The sequence below is a fragment of the Siniperca chuatsi genome, linkage group LG19, assembly GCF_020085105.1.
Source record: "Siniperca chuatsi isolate FFG_IHB_CAS linkage group LG19, ASM2008510v1, whole genome shotgun sequence".
NCBI lineage: Eukaryota > Metazoa > Chordata > Actinopteri > Centrarchiformes > Sinipercidae > Siniperca > Siniperca chuatsi.
In genome coordinates, this window is record NC_058060.1 from 14,870,001 (window position 1) to 14,894,334 (window position 24,334).

Genomic DNA, 24,334 nt, shown 5'->3' on the forward strand with positions numbered 1-24,334 from the left:
TATATGTGTATTCTTTCCTAAGAAAAAGAAAAAGTTAGTATGTGTATGCTAACGTCTTTGTGTGTTTTTATGTTTGCTTTAGCTTGTTTGTGTTTGTTTGTATCTGTGAATGTGCATACGTGTGCACGTTTACTTTTTTAAACACTCACTCAGCATCCTCACACACAAACAAGCACATCTGCTCGTGGCCACAGCGATAACGGTTCAAATATTTTGGATTGTGACACTCTGCACTCCTCTGTCATCCCCCCTTCCCCTCTCTTTCTTCTTTCTCTCTCCTCTCCACCACATGCAGAGGGATAAACAGAGCAGTGGCGAAAGAGGATTAGGGCCTGTTTCTAAAGACACATTTGAGATGGCCCGACATGTGACAGAGGGGTACCCGCTGCCCTGCCAAGTGACGTCTGCTGTGTGTGGGCAAGTTTATCTCACAGGGTGTCACATAACCACCCCCCAAAAAAACACACACATTCAGTATACAATAAACAAAAACCCAAACATAGAGACACACACACCCACAGCATCCCCAGTTCGTCTCACGCTGCCTTTCATGTGGTGCCCTAAAAAGGAATGTGTTGAGATTTCACTGGAATCACCTGCAGATACTGAGACCCTGTTTTGTTCCACAGGGACACTTGAAAGGGAAATGTCTAGAGAAATAAAGGGAAAGAGAGACAGCACTGCAGGACAAAGGGGGAAAAGCATCAATGATTTCTGGGGACCTGACGTAAGACTCACACCCCTCTAACCTAAATAAATGGTCGTCCAAATTAAGCACTTCCTGTGTTTCTATTTCCCAGTGACAGAAGACAGAAATAGAAACTAAATCTAAAAAAATGTTTTTCTATGCGGTTGATGATGCAAAATGCAGAAAAGAAACTGATGAAATAACTGTTCTGAAAGAATATATTAAAGTCCTTTAGCTACTCAATCTTGAGTTTTAGTTTCGCATACATGGTTGAAGACAACTTTGAAATTACTAAAAAGTCTTGGAGGGAAAGGTTAATATGGATTTCAGGGAGGTCGAAGTGTGTGCTTGGTTCAATTTTAGCAATCCACAGTGGCTGTTCACAATGAACTCTGCTCTAGATAGTCTTTTAGCTGGACTGACTTAAATTCATGTAGGAGAAGAGAGTAGCCTGACACCAAAGCCAAAAATGTGTGAAGTTTTCTTTTTCCAAAATAAGATGAAAGACTAATTACTCACATGAATATACAGCACTCAACATTATAGGTTATATTCAAGTTGTGAATTGCTTACATTTTTTTTAATTAATTTTAGATTTTTTCATGGCTGTTTTACAATACAGATGAGCATTTGGGGGTGTTTTGTATTTAATCATTTGATTTTAGAAATGTAGCACGTTTAAATCCATGTGCAGAGCTTCAGAGTCTGGGTGACAGTAAACCAGAACAGCTTTATTTACTGTAGGTTAAGTTAAAGGTTTTGATATCCTCTCAGTCTCAGTGCTCTCAGTATCTACTCAGTGAATGACTGATATAAGATAGCAGGCATCAACTGAAACAGCCTAAAGTTCACATGTCACAAATGAAGAGAGATCAACAGTTGATCCCTTTCAGATGTGAACTGCATGGAGGATGACAATCTCAAATGATTTAGGCCGTTCAGTACTTTTGCTTTTAAGAAACCTCTGAATGATTTTTTAACATATCACATTTTTGTTGGTGTTTTTTTGGCTGTTTGGGATATTTTCACAGTATCCCCAGACACCAACTATCCAGATGATGGTGAAGCTGTCTATTATTTGAGTGACACATGAGGGAGGTGGGGTGTGGGATCTGGCTCTGCAAATCAGTGGCACACCTCAGCGATTCAGACCACATCCCTACGCAGTCACTGTGGGCAGACTGTGTATTAAGCTCAGCACATTTTTAGTGATTTTTTTTTTGTGTCCACCACGCAGCCTGGGAGTGGCATGTTGATTGACGATCTTAAAATCCAAACGCATTTTATTTGCTTAGCCATAGCTCACCATTACACTTATTCAGGGAGCAGAACAAAAATGCTGAATGTTGCATAATTCATGTCCTGCAAGTTTTTGTAACCCAGTGATTCATAAGGTTTGATATATGATTGTTATTGTTTCGTATACTATATGTATTCTAGTTTTATATATAGTGCTACACATATTGGATGGTGCACAAGGAAAATATGTAAAAACAGACTTAGTGTAAGTTAAAGCCAAAATCTCTGTATGTGTAATGCAAATACATGTGTAGTGATATGAAAGTGGCCATTTTTTACCGGCAGAATCCATATGGGTATGTGTGTTTACAGACAGCAACCCCTGTTTTCTGAGTGTCTGTTAAAGCAGATTAACTGAGAGCCGAGGCTGGCGCTCACCAGATTGGGGGAGAGGAGGGACTGGAAGTTGAAGAGTAGCCCAGCGCTGGCGATCTGTTCCAGCCAACGGCGGCTGGCTTCCTGGGCCTCCTGAAGGTCCTGGGGGTCCAAGCTGTCCTGGTCCGGCTCCCTGCCTACATTATGGAACTGAGAGTGGACACAAACAAGCTAAGTAGTGAGCTGCGGTAATGAATGAAACAAAACAAAAAAAGATATTTTATTGGTTTGCTATTATGTAGGATGATGCTGCTTACTGTTTTTCTTACCAACCATACTTACCATACTTCTTATCCATAAGAATGGTCATTTCTTTCAAATCCAAACCAGACATATGTATAATTTACCTGGTTGAGGACAGCCAGTAGGTGCTCTGAGAAGGCACACACAGCTGCAACTAGAGACTGACAGAAGACCATATCTCGACGCAACTGGATCTCTGAGTCTAAAGGGGAAACAAAGAGGATGTACAAACAGTAAAAGAAAGTGAGAGGAATAGTCAGAAATAGATGAAAGACGTACAACATTTAGTGATTAAAGTGATAAGGTAAAAGGTTAAAAGAAAAGGAGTGACAGAAATGAGTGGCGTGAGTTTGTTATGGTAATTAAACAGACTTTTTAGGTCAGACTATATGCTGTGACAATTTTTAAGCTTTCAATAAGGTGACGAAAAGTCTTGGCTGCTTTTTTTTTTTAATCTGCTGGGTGTTAAATATTGTATCATAAAAAATGAGAGCAAATGACAGGTGTGCCCGAGTGGAAAATAATTGGCTGCCATAATTTCCTGAGAAATAGGCCCCCTGAAAAAGTTCAGCAATCCACTGAGTTAAAAATGAGTTCATGAACCCCTCAGAAATGAATAATGTGTCATAAGGAATGACTGCAATCTCTTTGACACTATTAACCAATCCCACCACAAAAAATCCACCCTTTTCTACTTTTTCTTATTAATGTATAGTTCCTGGAGGTATGTAAAGGAACATAACACATAATTTCATCAGCATAGTTTCTGTTGGAGTAGGAGTTGGCATCTGAGTTTAGCAGTGCTGTTAGCCTAGTGCCAGTGCAAGGATTAATATGGATTTTCATCCTTAGTATCTATTAGTGCTGTGGAAGTCTTTTGGTGTATCTCATAGACTGGTGCTATTATTATTATTGCAGATGTTTTAATAATTTGCTACTAAACTCTTAAGTTTTCACTGTTCTTTCTTGTGTTTCTGATTTGCATTCCTTGCTTTTTCCTTTCATTTTTTCCTCTTTACTTTTTATTTTGCTCGAGTTGTTTCTTTCTTCACTGTTGTTTAAATTGAGCTCACAGTTTTGGTCACCAGTGCAGGATGCTATGCCTTTAAAGGGTATGGTATTATTTATTTATTTTTTGTGCACAAGGCATTAATGTTTGAAACTTTAGTCAGTACAGTATTTCTGTATTACTGCAGGAGGAGAGTTAGACAAACCTGTATACTGCAGTAAGACAAGGAGCAGCCGTGTCTTCACCTCTGAAAAAAACAAAACAAATAAAAGCAATCCAGTGAGACAGTGAACTATCTTATATCAACTCCCAAAGAGCCTTTCTTCCCGACTGCAGTAGTATGACCTATACTATAAACTCAACCCCTTAAAGTCATAAATAGGACAATGCTGTATAGCTCTTCTGCTCCATCCCAGCTCCACAGCTGTTTATCTTCACATGTAAGAAAAAAAAATCACAGCATCATAAAAACCAGCCACAGGCAAAGATAATAACATAAATCCATATTTGTTTATAGTCATATCAGAGCTGCGGGAAGCTTGGCAGGACACTGCACTGCATGAAAAAGCCATCATGGGGAGAGGTAGGTTGGAAAAAATGGTGTACACAGGCCAAGCTGCACATTAATATTAACTCTGCTTATTTGTACTCTCTCAGTTGTGACCGCCAGCTCACCTTTCCCAGGAGTGTCATGTGGCTGGCCTTCAGTCTGGGCTGTTTGTATCTCAGTGTGTTTGCATGGGGTGTGTCTGTATGCACATATATGTCTGTATGTGTCTGTGTGTTTAATCTGTGTGCCAACAAACACAACACCACTGAACAGGCTGAACAACCCATCCAGTAAAAAAAAAAAAAAATCAAAAATCAAGGGAATCTCACAGAGTGCAGCTCTTCGATTCTTTCACTTGCTAGTTTTCAGCTCTAATTTATGTATCCCAGGGTGGTTTTAGGTTCAAAAGTTTAAAGAGAGCAGCACAGTTTGCGGTCTGGGACTGCCTGTACCCACACAACTGTAATAGGGGCTATTATTGCATCTAATAAATATGATGAGGCGCACTGGAGAATTGGTCAATTTAATGTACATTACCTCCCAAGCCTGGCAAGCTTTTTCATGATAAATACTGTATGGGACTGTGTGCACACACGCCTTAGGCTTGTGTAAGAACAGTAATGTGTGTGTGTGTGTGTGTGTGTGTGTTGACCATCTTTGCAACAGTTCAGGTACACACTGACCTTCAACATATTTAGCGATGGTTTGTGTGAGGGTCTGAACGCTGCTGGGGAGGTTCCAGGGATCCTGTTTGACATGGAGACGCAACTTTTTGGTGCAGTTCACCTTGGGCTCCATCTCTTGCTGAAACTCTGACAGAAACACAGACAGACATACACCGAGAATCAGCATAGGCCCCATGGAGGTATTAGACTGTATGTGGGTTTATATGACAAACTGATTTTGTCCACCTCTTGCATTATTAAGTAGTGAGAAAATAAAGAAACGCTTGTTTAATAAACAGATCTTATCATTTCATCCCTCCTTTGATGCATCTTCCTTATTCATCTTCATCTATCTCTTCTCTTTTCTCTCTCTTCTCCAGCTCTCTTTCTCCTTCACTCTCAAGTCAACTCTACTCACAGATGTTTATTGGCCTCATAAAATTTCTGTTACTTCGCTAAAGCAGTTAGAGGACATCAAACTCTTTAAAAGTACAACACACTTAAATTATTTAGGAGATTGATTATTCAGTCAAGAAAAACATTTCAGCAAAAAGGATAAGCTGACAGATGCCAATAAATGATTACACTCGGAATCTTTCTTCTTTTGCTATTCTTTTTTCATTTTCTTTCAAACCACCTCTATCCATTTCTCACTTTTCATCCTCTATTTCACCTCACACCTCACTTACTCTTTATCTGTCTCTATTCACATGGGTCTCATTCTCTTCATTTCTCTGAATGAAATGATAAAAATTATAGGTCAGACAGACCCAGAACCAAGCAATATTCCTCCTATTTTATCAGCGTATCCCACAGACCACCAGTGTTCGACCACCTACAGTCTAATCTTCCTTGTCTTTGCAGTGGCAAAACATGAGTGTAAAAGTCTGACAATCTGGTGTATCCCCTCTTAAAACTAGACACAAAGGCTTGTAATGAAGTTTACTTTGGAGACGAAAGAAGAGATCTGTGATAGAGGGGTGGCTGTTTAACAGAGGCTTCAAGGGGGTTTGGAGTGTGTGTTAGTGTGCGTTTGTGTGTGTTTGTGTGTGTGTGTCTGTGGGTGACGGAGAGAGTGTGAGATCAGATGCAGGAATGCTCCACTTGTTAGATAATCCTATTTGCTCTGTTATCAACCACACACATTACTGGAGTGGAGATGGATCAGCTCTGATCAAGGCCTTCACGTTCCCTCCTGAGGGCATTTATGCATACAAACAAACACACACACACAAATCACAAGCAGACCTATTTTCAGTTCAAGCATATCTGCACTCACTTGAAGAGATGAGATGAGAGGGGCATCTGTGTGCCAAATGGGTCGGGGTATTTGGAAGCTTTACTTATAAAAACATACAGAATAACTGGCTAATCTGCTCATTTGCTTTTAGCGCTCATCACAGTCCATTAAAGTCACTTTCAAGGACATAAAATATGTAATTTTTTTCTTATATAGTACAATGCAGACCACCAGGATACAAAACATACAGTTATGTTTTTTTTGCAAAGTCTGGGAACCATGCTTGCACCACTTACAAAAAGAAGAAAAAAACAATTGTTGCTTTTGAGCGTAGCTTTCTTCTATCTAATCTTCAAAATGGGTTGAGTCATCTGAACAAAGTTCCACAGATCATGAAAGCGCACCGTAAGCTAGTTTATATTTGTAGTGGGAAATGATAAGGATAAATTTAGACCCTTCCAGCAACATTTCCTACATTTTCCTGAGAGAGATAAACTGTAACAACAGACAGTGTGGTTAAACACCAAGGCCAAGACGAGGTTAGGTGGCAAATAAACACATAGTAAAAACTAAATGATCAGATAGCAGAAAGCTCAAGAGCTGCTACAGGGTCACATTTTCCATTGACTGGTAAGTAGCACTACAATAACCGTAAAGTAGAGATGAGTATGCAACTAAGTGGTGCTGTTTAAACACTATGAAGTGCTTCAGAGAGAAGGGCAGTGGGATAGCTGAAGGGGAAAAGACAGGAGGGAGGAATGAAGAGATGAGAAAATGGATGGGAATCAGTTTTTTAAGAGCTGGAATCCACCTACAATACTTTCCCCATGTCTCTACAGTCACATCTGTGCACACACACACATTACACAACAGGAAGTTGCAGCCCCTATGCACAGGCGGCTGCGACATTTTCAGCGTGTGCTCTGTTTTCTCTCAGGCCCACTGTCCAGCCCAGCAAGGCCCAGGAAGCAGAGCTACACCATGAAAAAACATTCCTCCATACTGCTACAGTAGAAAGTGAGATATTTTGCGAGGAAACGGAGACAGAAAGACTAACTTTTGCATTTCTTGCTCAAATGGTTTGACTACTAGATGCACTATGTAATGGGATGCGGTAAAAAGATGCTGAGAAATCAGTGTATCAGAGCCAGAGGCACATCACAGTCCTGGTGTTTTACCTTGTAATCCTCTTCCAGGTGTGAAGCACTTGGTCTGCTCGAACGCCCGAGCCACCACTGCTCCTCTCAGCATGCTGGTGATTGAGTCCACCTGAAGAAAGCACAAGGGTCAAGTTGGTGCACTTACATGATACAGTTTCCCACTAAGCCAAGATCGAAAGTATGTGGAGGGAAGTACAAACACCTGCGTCTCTCTCTGTAACACACACACACACTCACACACACAATCCCACAGAGCCCCAATGAATACAATTTGCTATGCAGTTGGTAAACAAAGCTGGGGAAACTGCTCTACAATAAAACAAATGACAGGAAGTAGCCCAAAAGCACAGAGACAGCAAAGCATAGCTTTTTCTGCCTTCCCACTGCTGATGGAGACATCCTCATAAAGCTTCTCGTGGATGGTGTATGCATGTGTGTGTGTGAGTATATATGTGTAATCAGATATGGTCAACCTTTGCTTCAAAGGTCTCAGAAAGGTCATGGGTCAGCTTAAGGCTGTTGTGATTTTCCCTTCCTGAGCACGAGTCAAAAAAATACACAATTCCTGTTCGCCATACACAAAAGTCTAAATAAATATTTGACCTTTAAAAACATGAAGTTGCACATGAAATATGATAATTGTTTTGTCATCATAGTTGAATAATGATGATGTTGTGCATTTTTAAACTGGGCTGATACATCTTATATGAGGATGAAAGACCAATCCAATCAAATCACAGCCATTTGCAATCTATCACACAATACTATTAAATACGATTACAACGCAGACAACGCAATAATTGACCTTTCAAGATAACAAAAAAAGTTAAATGTATCCCTTAGGGGATCAATCAAATATATAAGATTCAAAAGAATGTTTATCTGCGAGAGAAACTGGATTAAAGGAATGTTCAGGGACAAAACTAGCTTTTAAAAATTTAAGATAGCGAGAAAGTTAGTTTCTTAGGCTTTCTACTAATAAGTTACATCAATCGCATCTGTTCAGATGTTTACCTGACCCACCTGGCTAAACAGATGTTCCAGAAAGCTGTGAAGTTTCTTCTGCTTATCATGAGACAGCCACACACTGGAGGGCATCTCATCTCCTGCAGAGATGAGGTTACAACTTGTCAGCATTAGTCCACTAATGCACTGTCTTACACACATGCACGTTTACTGTGTGTTGTCTTACTGCATCAACACTATGATGGTAAGTCTAGACTCCAAACTTTTTTTTAGCTTTTATGATAAAGAAAAAGAGATGATATCTGACATCACACATAGCTGCAATGTGTGTGTATGGCTGTGTGTGTGACAGACAAATCCTAAGAGACAGAGGGAAAGGATATTTGACAGGATACACAGCTGTGTAAGATGTTAATGACAAATCCAGCTGAGATGTGTGGCCAAACGCCTGTCATATCCAGTTAGATTCAACTTCAGGCTTTTTTTGTTCTTGCCTTCTAGAAGGTATAATCATGCAGTTAGATTGTAATCATGACCACGCACTTATGGAACTATTTTGCAACATTATGGGTGATTGGGGTTATGGATTATGTACTGAGCATGGCTATATGGACCCTGTTTAATACTGTAAGTTATATTATTTCTATGTGCCAAATAACTTTACTAATGTGTGATGTGTGGTGGAGAATAACACTTGAGTCGGCTGTGTTGAATGTGTGTACCTGAGTCCATCTCATCACTGTGAACGTAGGAGCTACAGTGGCTGCTGCAGATACTGGTGAAGGAGGCAATGGAGTTTCTGTTGCTATTACAGTCACTGAGAAGAAACAGGGAGATAAACATTAAGGATAAAATATACTTTATAAGCTTACTGTATGTACTCATTTATCTAATTCTGGCCATCAGTTACCACAATATGGTATGCTATTTTATGGTATGATATGGTATTGTATATTATGTTGTATTGTTTGTAAATATTGTATGGAAAAGGTGCAATATAAATAAAGTTTACGAATTTTGTTGTATTTATTTTTTCATTTAACCTCTCACTGTTATTCTTTTTCTAAAATATTTTTAGTTCCTTAAGATACGTGTACCTCTTCTGTAACCACATTTCACTTCGGTTTTACCTGTATGAGTCTCTGTTGCTGATTGTATCATGTCCGGAGTCCTCCTGCTCGTCCCCTGCCACGTTAAAACAAACTTTCTTCCCGTTCCGCTCCCCCTTCTCCCCCTCATTCTCTGCTGATATGTAGCTCTCTGGGGTCCTCGCCTCTGATGCTGGAGGGTGGGTGATGGAGGATAAAAGGCTGATGGAGAGAAAAAAGGAGGAAGGAAAAAAACGGTAGAAAGAAAGATAGAAGGGGTTACTGAACAGCTATGACATTCATCCAAAACTAACACATTAGACAGCAGGATAAAAACATCTTCTTTGATCAGACTAATGCTACACAGGAAGCTCTTACATGTGTCCAAGCATTGTAACATATTGAAATACAGTATGTGCAGTATGTGCATACTGTACATTTGAGTGGGCTCCAAAGGCTGAGTGAGTGGGCCATACTGTTTGTGCTCGGCTTCCGCACAACAGCTTCAGATGGTCAGGGATCCATATTATATTAATTGGTTCAAAAATGTAGCAAGGTACAGCTGTGTCAACACGCTGCAACTCCTCTGCAAAGATCAGCTCTCACTGTTACTGCTGGCCTGTATTCTATCAGAGGGCTATCAGAAGAGCAGGAAGAGGCCAGCCGGGATATTTTCACAGTTGAAGCAACACATGGCGGCATTTAAAGCCATATTCCAATAAATGCTAGGCTTGGACTTTTTTTGATCTTTCCCCACACACACAGTCTGACACGCAATGTCTGTTTACATTTCAGCCTTATTTTAATTTGTGTCCACTTACATTTTCCATTGTGTCATAACATCGGCCTTAAGGACATTTCAAAGTGGAGGCAGTGGGGAGGGGCTCCTTGAGGCCACTCTAAGTTATGTGAAATAAACAACCTGTCTCCCTGTCTACCCAAATGCATCTCAGATTTTTATGCCTCTTATGATTTTAAACACCTCTCCTTTCTCCCCCATTCCTCTCTCTCCATTGACCCTCTTTCTTGCCATTCACAGGCTGACTAGGTCACAGAGATGGCCTCATTATGGTCCACTCCAGGAGCTACAATGTCCCTCCAAAGCAGAGTGGCATTCCATCACCATGGGGAAGTTCTGCAGGCTCTGTGATTGGCTATTGGTTAATAAAGAAGTGAGCACAGTTTGGGGCCTTTGGGGCGCAAATTTTCAGAGGGAGCAAGGGAGAATAACAATGAATGGATCAGAAAAGGGGCTTCAGCAGAGAGGGAAAGAGGGGAAAAAAACAGAAAGCAAGAGAACGAGAGCAGGCCAAAGCATACCACTGTGTAGCGCAAGCAATCAGAAAGATCTCTTAATCTCACAGGAAGCTCTTTAACCCACTTCGACACATTAAACCATTAGACATCAATGTTTTTCACTGCATCTATAAGTGCATTTGCATTACAAAGCTCCACATTAGGCGGTTGCATGATAGGACATTTGCATGCTTTAATCCTTACTGAGGTAAATAAGTCAGAGGACCCTATAGCTATGAAACTGCTGCCAGCCAGGACACTATTAACGATGTGCACAAAGTTAGGAAAATATGTGAAAATGGAGGAGGAAACTGTGTATGTGATCCAGGAAGGGAGGAGGTCCTGATATAAAGTACGCCACAGGACACGTCCACACACAGCTGCGACCCCTTGTCTGTGGCCCCGAGACAAAGGTTCACAGGTCGCTGCCTCAAAATGGATTCCTCTAGAATCAGCCAAGAAATTATGTAACATCATTCATCATGTCCAATTGTTTTCTTTTCCTAAATTACTTGAGGATATTTCTAATCTCTGATGAATGCACCGTAAAATTCCTCTCTTGACTTTGGGTTGGGAATGAGGGGGGGGGGTGCATTTTACAAAAGAATTCTCATAAATATGGTCACTACAGTTCATTATTACATCATTATAAAGTGGTGCTGTCAAATTTAGTCACATCCAGAGAGAGAAAGAGACACAAAGAGTAAAGAATGTCTGTATCAATATGTGCAGACGGGTGTGTAGAAAGGAAGACAAAGAGGAAATGCGACAGGACAAAGAGACACTGAGAGACCAGGAGAGTTAAGAGAGAATGGGTAGAGTGTAGAGTGAACAAAACAAGTAGTACTGACCCTAGGGCAGTCAACAAACAGATTAATATGCAAACTAATCTAATGAAGAGCTCAGGATGGTTGAACACACCCAAGGAGGTCAGAGCAATGCATCCAGACTGCAACTACTAGCAACACAACTCATATTAGTTCCACTGCTACGCAACACTCCTGCCCACCCACACAGCTCACTCTTAACAAGCTTCTGAAGTGTGCATGTGTGTGTACGTCTACATGTTTAAACAGATAGCGGAAGGTAAAGGTCATTAGCCCCTCCGTAGCCGTGTCTCGGACCATTTAGATGCGCGTGGATATGACTACACTAATTGGCACTGACAGGAGCATGACAAAATTTGTCTAGAGTCAGTCATTAAGAGCCCTGCTGTGGACTCGACTCATTATTACCACAGTTAGTTGACAGCGCCGCTCCATCTAGCGACTTTTAACATCATTCTCCAAAGGCTGCTGCCTCAGCTGAGGAGACTTCTAATGACTAAATCAATCAAATGATCATCTAAAGATACATAACACATACATCTATCATAATCATTCAGCTGTCCACCAATGATTACCAATCTGGGGAAAGGGGAAATCTGGAAGAGTAAAGTTTCTTATTTAGAAAGTGGTACATGATAATTTTATAGGTTTTACACGCATTTGTAACGTAAATGTAAGTGTGTGTATGAATGCTGGTGTGTTTCTGTGTACTGTGTATGCATTTATCAGTCCATTGTTTGTGAATGGCATTTCCAGAGGGCAGCTGGCCTAATGACACACCCTCTACAGTACTTCATTGAGATTGTATTTCCTGTTTGGGGGTGGGGAAGGTAGAACCGGAGAAGTGTTTCCCATTTCCTTTCAGTAGCCTCGTGTGCCTCCAAACAATGAACCCGGCAAGAGCGGCCAGCCAGGAAACACTGATCGAACACACACACACACACACACCATATCGGGTTTAAAATCCTGAGCATAAATGAAGCATGAGCACACCTTTGTGCACAAACACATATGATAGAGAAAACCACCAAACTGACTTCTTTCTGTTTTCCCCCTTCCTTCTGTTTCTCTCTTTCACACCCACACACCCACACACACGCACACACACACACACACACAGGTGCTAGAGTAATGACCACAATGTATGCCCGCCAAGTGCCAGATGCAGCACGCTGACCAAGCAGGCAGTTACAGCTTGTTATATGAGGCAATCTGGTTTCAAAGGGCACTTCAAATCAAGTCAAATAGGATCTGCGGGAGGGTATCTCTTTCCATCATGAACAAAAAGTGATTTGAAGTGTTGCAAAAAATATCAATTTCACCCTGTGTTTTGCAATTTTTTGAAACAGATTAATCTCAAACAATTTAATGAAACATAACACTGTCTCACATGGGAATGATTTGCAGGGGGTTGCGCATTTAAGAAACAAGTAAATATGAGTTACTTGTGTATGTGTGTTTATGTTTGCAAATTTAACCACTTGAATCTCTACATTAATGTGACTGTACAGGTACAGATGTGGTACATACTGTAAGTATGCACATATAGCCACTCACTCATGAATATGGGCACCATGAGTCTCCATCTCCTTGACGACCGTGGTGAGTTTGTAGAGGAGTTTCTGGTAAGCATCCAGGGTGAGCAGGTCTTCCTCTCTGAGCAGGAAGCGTAGGCCGTGACCCTCTGTCCTGCCCAGGCTATGACCCGATGGTGCGGCCATAGTGGTGATAGTATGCTGGACATTAACCATGGGGTTTAGTTTACCTGGGCCAACACAAACAGGTCGGGAAAAAAAGGGCACCAGTAAAAAGTTGACATTTTACAGCAGATTCAGATGAATATACATCATTATTCCACTGTGCAGGTGTTTCTCATGCTGCCCATCCTTACTCACCCTGCTCAGCACTGCTGCGTCCTCCCTTCTCCAGCGTGTTCTTTCTGTTGTCCAGCTGCACACCAAAGGCACTACCCAGAGAGGTGGTGGTCTTTGGGTAGGACACTTCCATCACATTGATATGACAGTTTGTAGGGCAGAAGTCGCTGCTATGGAGGGGGGACACTTTGGCCTTAGCCTGCTTAAAGGTGGGCCATGCTCTGTTCTTCAGTACCCGAGCAAACTGTTATACAGCAGAAAAAGAGAGATACAGGTAGTTTAATGTGGTTGGTAAAGATAATTGGTGAGAAATGTGGGTAGAGATATTGCACTATAATGGCATTTACTGCAGGGAATGCCATCCTGTGATACTATTGGCTGGTATGTTCATAATCAATAATAATCAAAGATGGGGAATAGAGATTGAAATGACAATTTTAGAACAGGCAGGCTTCAAAAATCTGAATCTTAGCATTACATAGCTGATGTGCACCTCACAGGCACAAGAATAAAAGGTTCCATGTGAAACACACTACAGAATATCTGTCAACTAAATGTACTGTTTTGTTTTACATATATGGCAGATGAAAAAAAAACTCCCATTACTGCACATTTTCTATGTTCCTACTTTTGCGCCAGCTCAAATATTTAACCTGTGGGAGAAAAACATGGGGTGACTAAGGGGTTTATGGGTGTAATAGAATTTTTCACAAAGAAGGACTCAGGTCCTGTGATTATGTTGTTTTGGGTTATGGGACACTAGATGTTCCTAACATAAGATAGGAGTGTCCCAGAAGTCTCTGTTGTTTTCATATTGATAACTTGGGACGGAGACAGTCTCTTTATGTGTCTCATCTTTAGATGATGTAAGCTGCAAACTACCACCCACTGTTCTGGTATAAGAAGTGTACCTTTTGGATGCAAAGTTAAGTTCTGTGTATTGCTTCTCTGTCCTCTGTCCAAGACAGCCACATAGCATCATCATTGCTCACATATGTGAAGAACTCCAGACCCCAACATGACCGTTTATCAACTGGTGTGAATTGAATTAAAATGGTGTACAGGAGCTCTATCATCTATCTAGCTATCATCATGTTGTAAGATTATGTGATGATATTATGTTTTGCTATTTGTGATTTCATTTGTAACTTCAACAAACCTCCAGAATACGAGTTCATGTTCTGAATTTGTTGTAAATGAACTGTGGTTTTATTTTTTTTTTGACAGTAATATCAAACACAGTTTCCACTGAAAATGATGTTACTTCAAATGATTCTTTCAGATAAGTTAACAGCACATGGATCCCGTATACACTGTTAAACAAGTGCAAATATCCTCTTGGGTGGCTTAATACTATAGAACTTCTATAGGACATCTAACCCCACCCAAGCATGCTATGCAAAGAAACTTCCTTAACATGCTACGAGATAGCATCTCCATGTAAAACTAAATACACAGGGAGCCTAAAAGACAGCTTGGATCCAATAGAGCTGATACAGAATATCACAAACACATTATTTTTTTCGTTCCAACTTTTGGTTGCACTTTCCTTGAACCCTCCATCACAGGGCCTGCATCCTGTCTTGGATGTTACAAGCCATCGGATCAGTTTTTAGCAACTTGGGCTGTCAAGCAACATAAGCATAACATAATGTATATGTCAGCAAAGGAACTTAAACCAAATATGTCTTCTCGGTTATCTCAGATAGCCGGAGTATGAAGCTGCTGCTCCAGGCGAGATGATATGCTCCAGATGGACCATGAGCTGACCTTGGCTTGAGACCGAAGAGTCTAACCACATCTCTTTTCTGTCTCTAGAGGTTTGTGGACTTTCCAGGCCTCACGTTAACATCTCTCCTTATATCACTCTCTGTTCTGTCTCTTTATGTCAGTTCCTCCCTCTTTCTTTCATCATCTCTTTCATTTCTTGCTCCTTCACTCATTCTTCCACTTTCGCTCCCCCCCTCCTTTCTCTCTAGGGGTCTGAGAAGAAATGCCCCATTGCAGGAGGGGATCTTACACAACAAAAGTCCTGGCTGTGGCGGTGCAGGGCTATTTATAAGTGACTGGTAATTAATCCAAGGCCAACTCTAATGTTGAGTCAGATCTTTTCCTTTTCCCCTCTCACGCACACTTGCACGCATTGGGATGTTTGGCCTATAGACACATGCTTACAGATGTGAATGAAAAGTGATGAAAATACTTTGGCTTTGTCAACAACCAGCTGTAACCTAATTACAAACAAAGCACCAGATAATACTACATATTGCACACATATTCACAAAGTTTGCAAGTCATTGACAGACAGGCTAAATATTTCTTCTTCACTCTCAGGTAAATGAGAACTGATTACATTTTAGCACAGCAGCCTCCACACACCGACATGTTGATGCCAGTGCAGTGAAAAAACAAGCATCCATCAATGACATCTACGTCTTTTTAGTACATTTTCAGTATGTTTTCCTCGCTTGGTAAGGTCCTTTATGCATGTATAGGAGATTCTTTTCAATCACAGCCAGTTTGCAGTGGAGGTCGCTATAAAAGTTCTGTCACAGTGTATCTATGTTGAATTAGTTCAGCAGGATTTCCACTCTTTCTTTTAGGACAAAAAACAGCTTGGAACTACAGTAAAAACTATGTTAAAGTTGTATTTCTACACCAGCTGCATCCTGTTTCTATTATTGGCAGTCTACAGAGATTTGCAGAAGACCATTTTCATGTTTCCAAGCTGTGTAAAAATATATATATGCAGTTCATGGTGGAGAGAAATACCATCCAGAGCAGAGAGACTGATAAAGTGCCTCTTCGTTTGTCATCGAAACAGCACAGGGTAGTTACCTTCCTGTAGTTGGTGATACGCCGGTTGATGTGCTCCACCCTCTCACCACACATGGCACTGAAGCGTACCTGCAGCTCCTCCGGGATCACATCACAGCTGAAACTCAACCTGCCACACATCTGCACCAGCGAGTCATCATTACGCGCCAGCGCCTCCAGGATCTGGTCAGAGAAAGGGCAAACAAAGGCAGGGATGATTAACTGATATGCAAATGCCTCTAAAATCCCCTTTGGAACAACTAATGGGATGTAAATGAATGACCAAGTTCTTTTTCATTGGAAAACAAAATATAATTTGGCTAGAGGGCTGATTCCTCTGCAGCATTTCATGAGCAGTTTAACTCAGATATCTAACATTTCCATGTGCTATTCATAAATCCATGGAGATAAACCCAGATTGTGATACATATGCTGTTTGTATGTAGATTCTGACTTTCCAGATCAGAGATTAGATATAGAGGAGGAAGAGAGACACAAATCTCTGAGCTGCCTTAATGAGATGCCTAGTGGAGGAGAGAGAAAAGCAGGGGAGGAAATGTAATAGCAGGAAGAGACTGAAGCACAAGAAAACCGATGCGCCCTGACAGCATTAGCGATATTAAAATTCAACATCACACAGATCTCAGAGGACATCGTGGACTGCTGGGGCAGATGTTTATAATAATGCTAAAATTACTTTCACTTTGGAGGAATGGGAAACCACTTATAGTCGGAGGGGATATGGCAAGTTTTATTTTTGTGCATCTCACTGGCTTTCATTTAAGACGGTGCTTTTAAAGGCTTTTGAACACAAGGGCTGTAAATCTAGATCGGTTTAAAACATGAACCCAACTTGTGACCTCTGCTAATTTACCATGAACAAGAGAGATGTTGTTCATCATGGAATTTGGCAGAAAGATGCTGCAAACTGCTTTTTATTTTCCACGCCAGCATGTGAGCATCTACGTCTGAGTGAATCTTCTTTCCTCTGTGCATCTTAAATCAATAATGATCATTCTGTGAACATCACTGCTGGGATGTAAAAAGCATGCACTTAACACAGCTGGGAACTAACATGACTAAAATATAGCTGTCAGTTTTAACTAGCATCAAGCCCCTCAATCTACACAGCAGGAGAGCTGCTGGCTGTATTTGGCTGTACTGAAGTATTCAAATGCAAAAAATTACATTGTGGAATTTGTGCATCATTTCAAACTTGAGGAGAAAATGCCATGACAAAGTTATTTTGAATTATCAGTCAGAATCTGACTGATTACAAATTCTATTGAGATTACACTTCCAAACCACAAAAATATATAAAGAAAAATTAGTCATCATCATTTTCATCAAGTTCAACTACTGCTACTCTTTAGCCTGGCAAGAGACAGAAGCATTGTCATGTTTTGTTTACTGTATGTCTTTATTATTCTGTCTCATCAAGAGAGGCTCAGCTCTGCGGTGATGAACACCAACAGCACTATTCAGCACCTAGAAGGTAATAAAACTTTCCCTCTGTCTCTTTCTTTCTCTCTCCGTTATCGACAACCATTTAGAATTAAAAACAGTTAGCATAATGTCACAGCCTAAACAACAACATGTTTGCGTCAAAATTCTGATAAAAGTAATTGCCATTATTTGAACAGGACATACCACAAGGGCTGGACAGGGCCGGATTAACCACTAGAGCGGCCCTGGGGCAAAAATGAGCTGTGGGCCTCTACTGACCCCCTTGTTCCTCCCATTTTCTGTGATTTGTGTGTGTATCCTGTTGAGTGTCATTATATACAGTGCACACAGCGCATGGCAGTTTTATTATATTTTGCCCAGCACCCCAAAAACCAAACTGTACTCTTCTGCTGGAATACAAGTGATTCATGTGACACATGAATGTGTAACACAAACATAGTGAGGAATATGCTCCATTTAAGCATAATATCAACTGAAATAATAAAGGTATTAAAAGTAGATTGACACACGTCCCTTATACAAGACAGCGCATCAAATTTAGGTAAAAGTGCAGATATATTTTGTGCTTTAATTGTGAATATTACCAGACAATTCAATTAAAATAAACTGCCACAAAGTGAGCCTGGGGTCTAGTTGGTAATCTAGTTTAGTGGCTGGAACAAACAAATCATATCTACTGAATTACCAAAGTCACTGTTTAAAAAAAAAAAAAGAAGTCTGAATTCCAAATAATTAAACCAACATCTTACACCAACAACCAGATGTTCAACCAACCAGATGTTCAACCAACCAATCAACATAAAGTCCAGTTCAGATGTACAGAATCTTTAATTGGCCATACTATCAATAATTCTGAAAATGAATCCAGCATGGGAAAAGGAACTGCAATGAACTGATTATACATTTTTTGTTATCAAAATAAATGTGACAATTTATTATAATATATTAGATCATATTGTTTAGCCCTACATTAATCCCACTAAACCTTTTGGACTAACTGAACGGACAGAATACCTTAGCAGTGAGGCTGAAGAATCCCTTGGGTTCAACCATCTTTTCCAGCACGTGACACTTGATGCCAGCTGTGCTGTCATACTCATACATCACTCCATACTCCAGGTGGACATTGTCTACTGTCAGACTGACATGGTCCTTCTTCCCGTCGATGATGGCTATAGTGTTGAATTTGTCCATCACCTCTGTGATTGTAGAAGAACATAGAAGAACAAAGAGACAGTGGTGAAAAAGATCTCTGGTAACCTGCATGCAAATATGGCAGCACACATGCACAAATCACAAAAACTATGCACTGATCATGTTCTGTGATAAACACAGAGAATCCCGAGCCTCACCACAAAGTGTTTTCATCATCACACACTCTGTAGGAGGCCTCAGACCACCAAATCTGCTGCTCATTTGAGAGGAAGACCCTCTGCACATGGCTTCCCTCCATAACCCTACAAAAATGATGAGCAATTCCAAGAGCATTAAGTTAACCAGCCCTATGCTAGCACAATGACTTAATACGGCAATAAATCCTGCTCCAGAGCTGTTTGCTATGAAGGGAATAGCTTTCCTGTTTTACTTTCTCATTGGGATCCATAAATCAGAGGGTAGCATTAACACTTGATCAGCCAGAGAAGGCAGCTGTTCTCAGACTAACACACTCCAGATGAGCCTGTTTGGAGCTCCGTCTGACTTGTTAACTGGAGAGGGTGACAGGCTTGTGTTCCCGCGAACAAGCCTGCGTTACATCCACAGACACCTTGATTGGAATTTCTTTTCCCAGATGAGTAATTCTCATGTAGTTACTTGTGAATGTGTGCATGGTGTGTGTGTGTGTGTGGTCACCTTCTACTTTACACTCAAAGCCATCTCCATTCTCCTCAGAGGCTGGTTTCTGGTTAGTTTTCTGGTTGTCCTCCTTTGCGCTCTCACTGTTGTTGTACACCCACTTAATAGTATCTTGCTGCATAGGATTACAATAAATAGAAAAATTACTAAATTGAAACAGGATGTTTTGTCTCTATCAAATGATTCGATTTTTCTATTTATACTTTTAACTTATATTGAACTGTAAAACTTCTGTTTGTTTTCGCTTAGTATTAACTTAGTGTAACTGTCAACACAAATCAGTATATTGTAACATCACTATTATCCTTCCATTCTCACTCATGGTTAACAGGTGGCATTTCTATTGCTGGAAAGATTGGAGATGAGAAAAAATAAAACTCTGAATACACAGAACTCTGGTGTATGTGTGTGTGTGTGTGTGTGTGTGTGTACACAAGCTGAGGTTTTGGTTTGATGCAGCATGTTTAGCTGATTCTGCCCAGATATGGTGTGCATTGTCACAGTTGGGTTGGCACAGCATACAGTGAAAAGCCTTCACAAACATATGGGAAAATGGTGCTTGGTGAGACCGCAAAAGCAAACCCATGCCAATCTCATCAACCCACTCTAGCGTGCTACACAGCCCTGTGTGTATCTGTCTGTGTCTGTTCTCTCCTCTCCACACCCAAGCCCACAGTGGGTTTTCTGCCAAGGCTACATGTTGTGCCTGCCTACTGGTCTGTGGTCTTCTAGTGTACAACCACACACACACACACACACACACACACACACACACACACAGAAAGAGACAGAGAAACAGAGGGCGGTTCCTCTGTGTCCATACTTGATGCAAACCAGATCTCCAGTAGTGTTGGAACCCTGAATTGCTTCATTAAGCCTGAAGTCCCAATGGGGCTCAATTATAGTGACACACTACACTAACTCACACCATACACACACCCTTGGGTTCCTATTTTCACACAATTTTCCCACCTTCAACAGGTGGACTGAGCTTGCTCTCTCCCCCTACGCTTGTCTGCAGTCAACCAGGCAAAAAAAACCTGGCTGGCTTATCCTCCATATTTCTCCTCCCTCCCTCCCTCCCTCCCTCCCTCCCTCCCGGGATCTCACCTACTCTGAGCCCCAGCCACCCCCAGATCTTTTCCCACCTCTCTCTGCAGCCTGCCAGTCTCCCACAGCAGGCCCACCACTGTGAGCCAGGGGTCAGGGCTGGAGGAGCCAAAACTACTATTATTTCTGCGTAATGACCCAAGAGAAGGAAAGAAAGAGTCAGAGAGAGAGATGAAGGCACACGGGAGCTAGGAGGTCTATCTGCTATGTTTTTTCTACCAGTCAACTAGTCATTGTTTCCCCTCTTTTCTGCTCTTTTCGTTCCTTTTGCTCTTTTCTGATCTCCTACACTTCCCCTCCTTCTAGTTTTATTCCATAACTATCAGATCAATCAACATACAATTCAGATTATCCTAACTTTATACCAGGGAGGTCATGGGACATGAAAATGTTACCCCCAAATCAAACATATTTGCAGAAAAGAATTCATGTTTTCTTATGGGGCTATATCTTCATAGTGCTCACATAGACACAGTGTATTTTGAATTTTCATTGTAAAAATGTATGATAGCCTAAATATTGGGTACTGCGGTGTCTAGTTGGGTTTACCCTGCAGTTTATTCCACTTTTCCTTTCCCTTCTTATCCTCCCTCCTCACCTGTGAGGGTCGTCGGTACTTCCTGCACGCGGTGACATGAGCGATGACGCTGGCATGGCTCTCTTTGCTTACATTGATGCCGTTCACCTTGATGATGCACTGGCCCGGGTGGAGACCGGCGATGGCTGCCACCGTGCCTGGCGTGAGACACAGACAAGCAAAAAGAAAGGAGAAGCGTCAAGAACAAGAACAACTGCACATTAAAATACAGGTGAAAGCTGAATCAGGATGAAACAAACACCGGCACATCCCAAAAAATAACTGTCACATCTTCCACATCCTGTACACAAAATTGGGTTGAACAACATTCCTTTTGCGTCTTTGTATTTGCAACTTTGTTTCCTGTTTTGGCAGCTCAGGAGGAGTGTGAGAGAGAGCGTGGAGAGGAGGGAAGTTGTTTATCTGGGGTAGACGAGGGCCTCTCTGAGGGATGTGATTCAGACCATAAGAGAACTTCAAGGTTTACAGCTATCAGAAGGAAGTGCATGGCAGACTAAATATTCCTCCCATTTGTTTTCATAGCTCCTTAAACACACACCATGCATATCTCACATTGCAACATACAGAATCTGTATTCCTCCCGGCCAAGTATAGTAAGAATGAAACTGTTCAGCTGTAGCTTATCTACTGCTTTAACTGTCTTAGTAAGAAGATATAAATCAACCGACAGGTCCACTGTACATTATAACAGCAAAACAGGCTACAGTCCAACACAACAACAGAACCAATATGATGGGGACTGTTCAGATTGCAAGGACATGAACAAGTGTGAACAAGAGGTACAGTACTCTAACATTTGTATTATTGGGGTTGCATCTCTTTGTGTGTGTATGTGTATATATTTTTGCTTTCCTATCACAGACTGATATAACGCAATAGTCAATAGCCCTGTTTACACACCCTGCCTCAGGTAGGTTTCTCTTTGGTAAAATCCTCCGGTAAACAGGGTGGGAAGTGTTTTACATTTACAACAGAAGCAACATGTTTGTTGGAATAAGTACAAAAAATTGGGATAGTTAAAGCATTAATAGTATAGTTACTACTGCTAAACAGGGGGCAAGACTGAGTCTACAGCCAAGGTAGCAGCTCTAGGAGGGCTGTACTCAGGCACACCAGTGCTTTGAACTAAATGCTAACATCAGCATGCTAACATGCTCTCAGTGACGTGTTGTTTAGCAGCTATAATGTTTACCATGTTCACCATCTTATTGTTAGCATGGTAACATTTGCTAATGAGCACTAATGTGGCCATGAATGTCTGTATTTTATGACAATCCAATCCATCCAATATTTGTGGAGACATTTTACTCCAAACCACAAATGATGACTTCATGGTGGCGCTAAAGGAAAAATCACCCAAGTTATTAGGATTCATCTTCATCTTCTGGGCACCATGAATGTCTGTGTAAAATTTCAGGGCAATCCATCTTGTAGCTGTTGACATATTTCAGTCGTGGACTGGCTAAATTTGGTACCACAAACTTCATCAAGAAAAAAGCCTGAAGAAAAAGACAAATTGACGGCAAAGTGATCTCAAAGAAGCGCAGTGTAAAAGCATTAAAGGAACGACATCTTATCACTAACACTAGTGCCAATATAAAACAATGAGGATACAGTGAATTGCCACATAAAATTAATTTCATGATGAACCTTCCTGTCTCTCAGTTTTAGTCACCTCCTGCATCATCAGCTTTGTCTCGGAGGATCAGAGCATCTACGTAAACTCAAAGCAGGTTCCCAGGCAACCACATCATGAAGCCAACACACATACACACACACACACACACACACACACGCGCACAAACACGGACACAAAGTACACAGTCACACACATACAAGCACCCAGCACATTTCTACCCTGCTATCCCACTTAGATTGCTTAAGGAAAAAAAACAAGATTCAATTCCCCTGAGAACAGCCAGACAAGGCCATGGATTGTTTTTGGATTGGACCCTATCTTGTGCCAGTCCTGATAGTGGTGCTACTAAACATGCTGTGTTAGGAGAAAAGGAGGGACTCTAATGAAAAAATGCTGAGTGCTTCTCCATCACACAGAAGAACTGAACCGCTAAGAAAAATGTGAATAGGTACATGGGAATTATTGTGATGTGGAAAGTGACTGATAACCAGCTAATTTTGCAGTTTTGGCAGCAACATTACCCAACCAGCTGAGCCACATGGAGAGAATAAGCAGGGAAAATTGGCCTCTTGTGGCCAAGTCACGCACACCCCCAAAGATTGGTGTGGCAGCTGCTTTCCAGCTGTGCCACAATAACAGAAAGGTGATGGGAGGCCTTTTTCTGATGAAGCCAGACAGCTCAAGTGGTAGAGGTGGCGATCTCTTACCTCGCCCAACAGCATGGACCACAGAAGGACCAAAGCCACGAATTTGGAAACCCAACCCATCAGCCGAGTCTGGGATCTTTACCGTCCTGGGGACAAGAGGAGGGAAAAGAGGAAAGCTGATATAAGATGGCTTTGACAATATCTCTTTGATAGGACCTTTACACATATGCACACGTTAATGCACGTGCATATGCAGATCTGACTTACTCTCTTGGCTTGGTGCTAACCAGCACCCTGAGGGGTCCCTTGCTGTTGAAACACTGCCTGAGGAGAATTTCCACTTCAGAGAAAGGCCTGAGGAACACCAGGTCTCCATTTATGGCAAACAACTTCTTCCCCACCTCCAGGCCAGCCATCTTACAATAGAATATAATAGAAGAGAAAAGAAAAGATGATAGAAAAGTGATTTCAAGTTGCAGGTTTCAATGATATATAGAACCACAATGAAGTGTTATGTGGTATAAAAAACATTATTCCCAAAGGATTTCAATATATCACAAAGAAAAGCGTATACACTCCCAGTCATAGGAGAGAATACGGGATAACTTTTATCTCTGAGTATACAGCTGGATCCTGTTATGGATTTCAATATCCCAGATTCAAAATTTAAAAGCAAAAACACACAACGCCAGTCTCTATGCAATCCAGACCTTCCAGGCGCATTCAGTGCTACTTCAGGGCTGGAGGGAATTATGGGTCGTGCGCTCAGATTGATCACATTTGCCTTCAAACTCCTCTGCCTCATTTCCATCTAGCAGTTCAAAGCTAAACACCAAAGCAGGTTTAGTTTAGGAGCAAACAGTTAAGAGGTTTATATTTTTTATGACTGGTGATCAAACCACATTTTTACAACAAAAGGCTT

At 41.2% G+C, this 24,334-nt stretch overlaps 1 protein-coding gene across 1 annotated transcript in view; it reads right to left on the bottom strand.

The window, feature by feature from the left end:
• Positions 1-24,334, bottom strand: part of prex2 (phosphatidylinositol-3,4,5-trisphosphate-dependent Rac exchange factor 2) — an 89,255-nt gene that overhangs the window by 22,300 nt on the left and 42,621 nt on the right. The window contains exons 18-33 of the mRNA XM_044176707.1: positions 23,680-23,828; positions 23,473-23,558; positions 21,127-21,263; positions 19,416-19,533; positions 18,579-18,763; positions 16,119-16,280; positions 13,302-13,524; positions 12,964-13,171; positions 9,326-9,505; positions 8,918-9,012; positions 8,253-8,335; positions 7,248-7,338; positions 4,848-4,976; positions 3,820-3,861; positions 2,710-2,807; positions 2,366-2,512 (exon numbers count right to left, since the gene is read on the bottom strand). Of these exons, the coding sequence (XP_044032642.1) occupies positions 2,366-2,512; positions 2,710-2,807; positions 3,820-3,861; positions 4,848-4,976; positions 7,248-7,338; positions 8,253-8,335; positions 8,918-9,012; positions 9,326-9,505; positions 12,964-13,171; positions 13,302-13,524; positions 16,119-16,280; positions 18,579-18,763; positions 19,416-19,533; positions 21,127-21,263; positions 23,473-23,558; positions 23,680-23,828 (2,133 nt within the window). The remainder of the gene's footprint in view (positions 1-2,365; positions 2,513-2,709; positions 2,808-3,819; positions 3,862-4,847; positions 4,977-7,247; positions 7,339-8,252; positions 8,336-8,917; positions 9,013-9,325; positions 9,506-12,963; positions 13,172-13,301; positions 13,525-16,118; positions 16,281-18,578; positions 18,764-19,415; positions 19,534-21,126; positions 21,264-23,472; positions 23,559-23,679; positions 23,829-24,334) is intronic.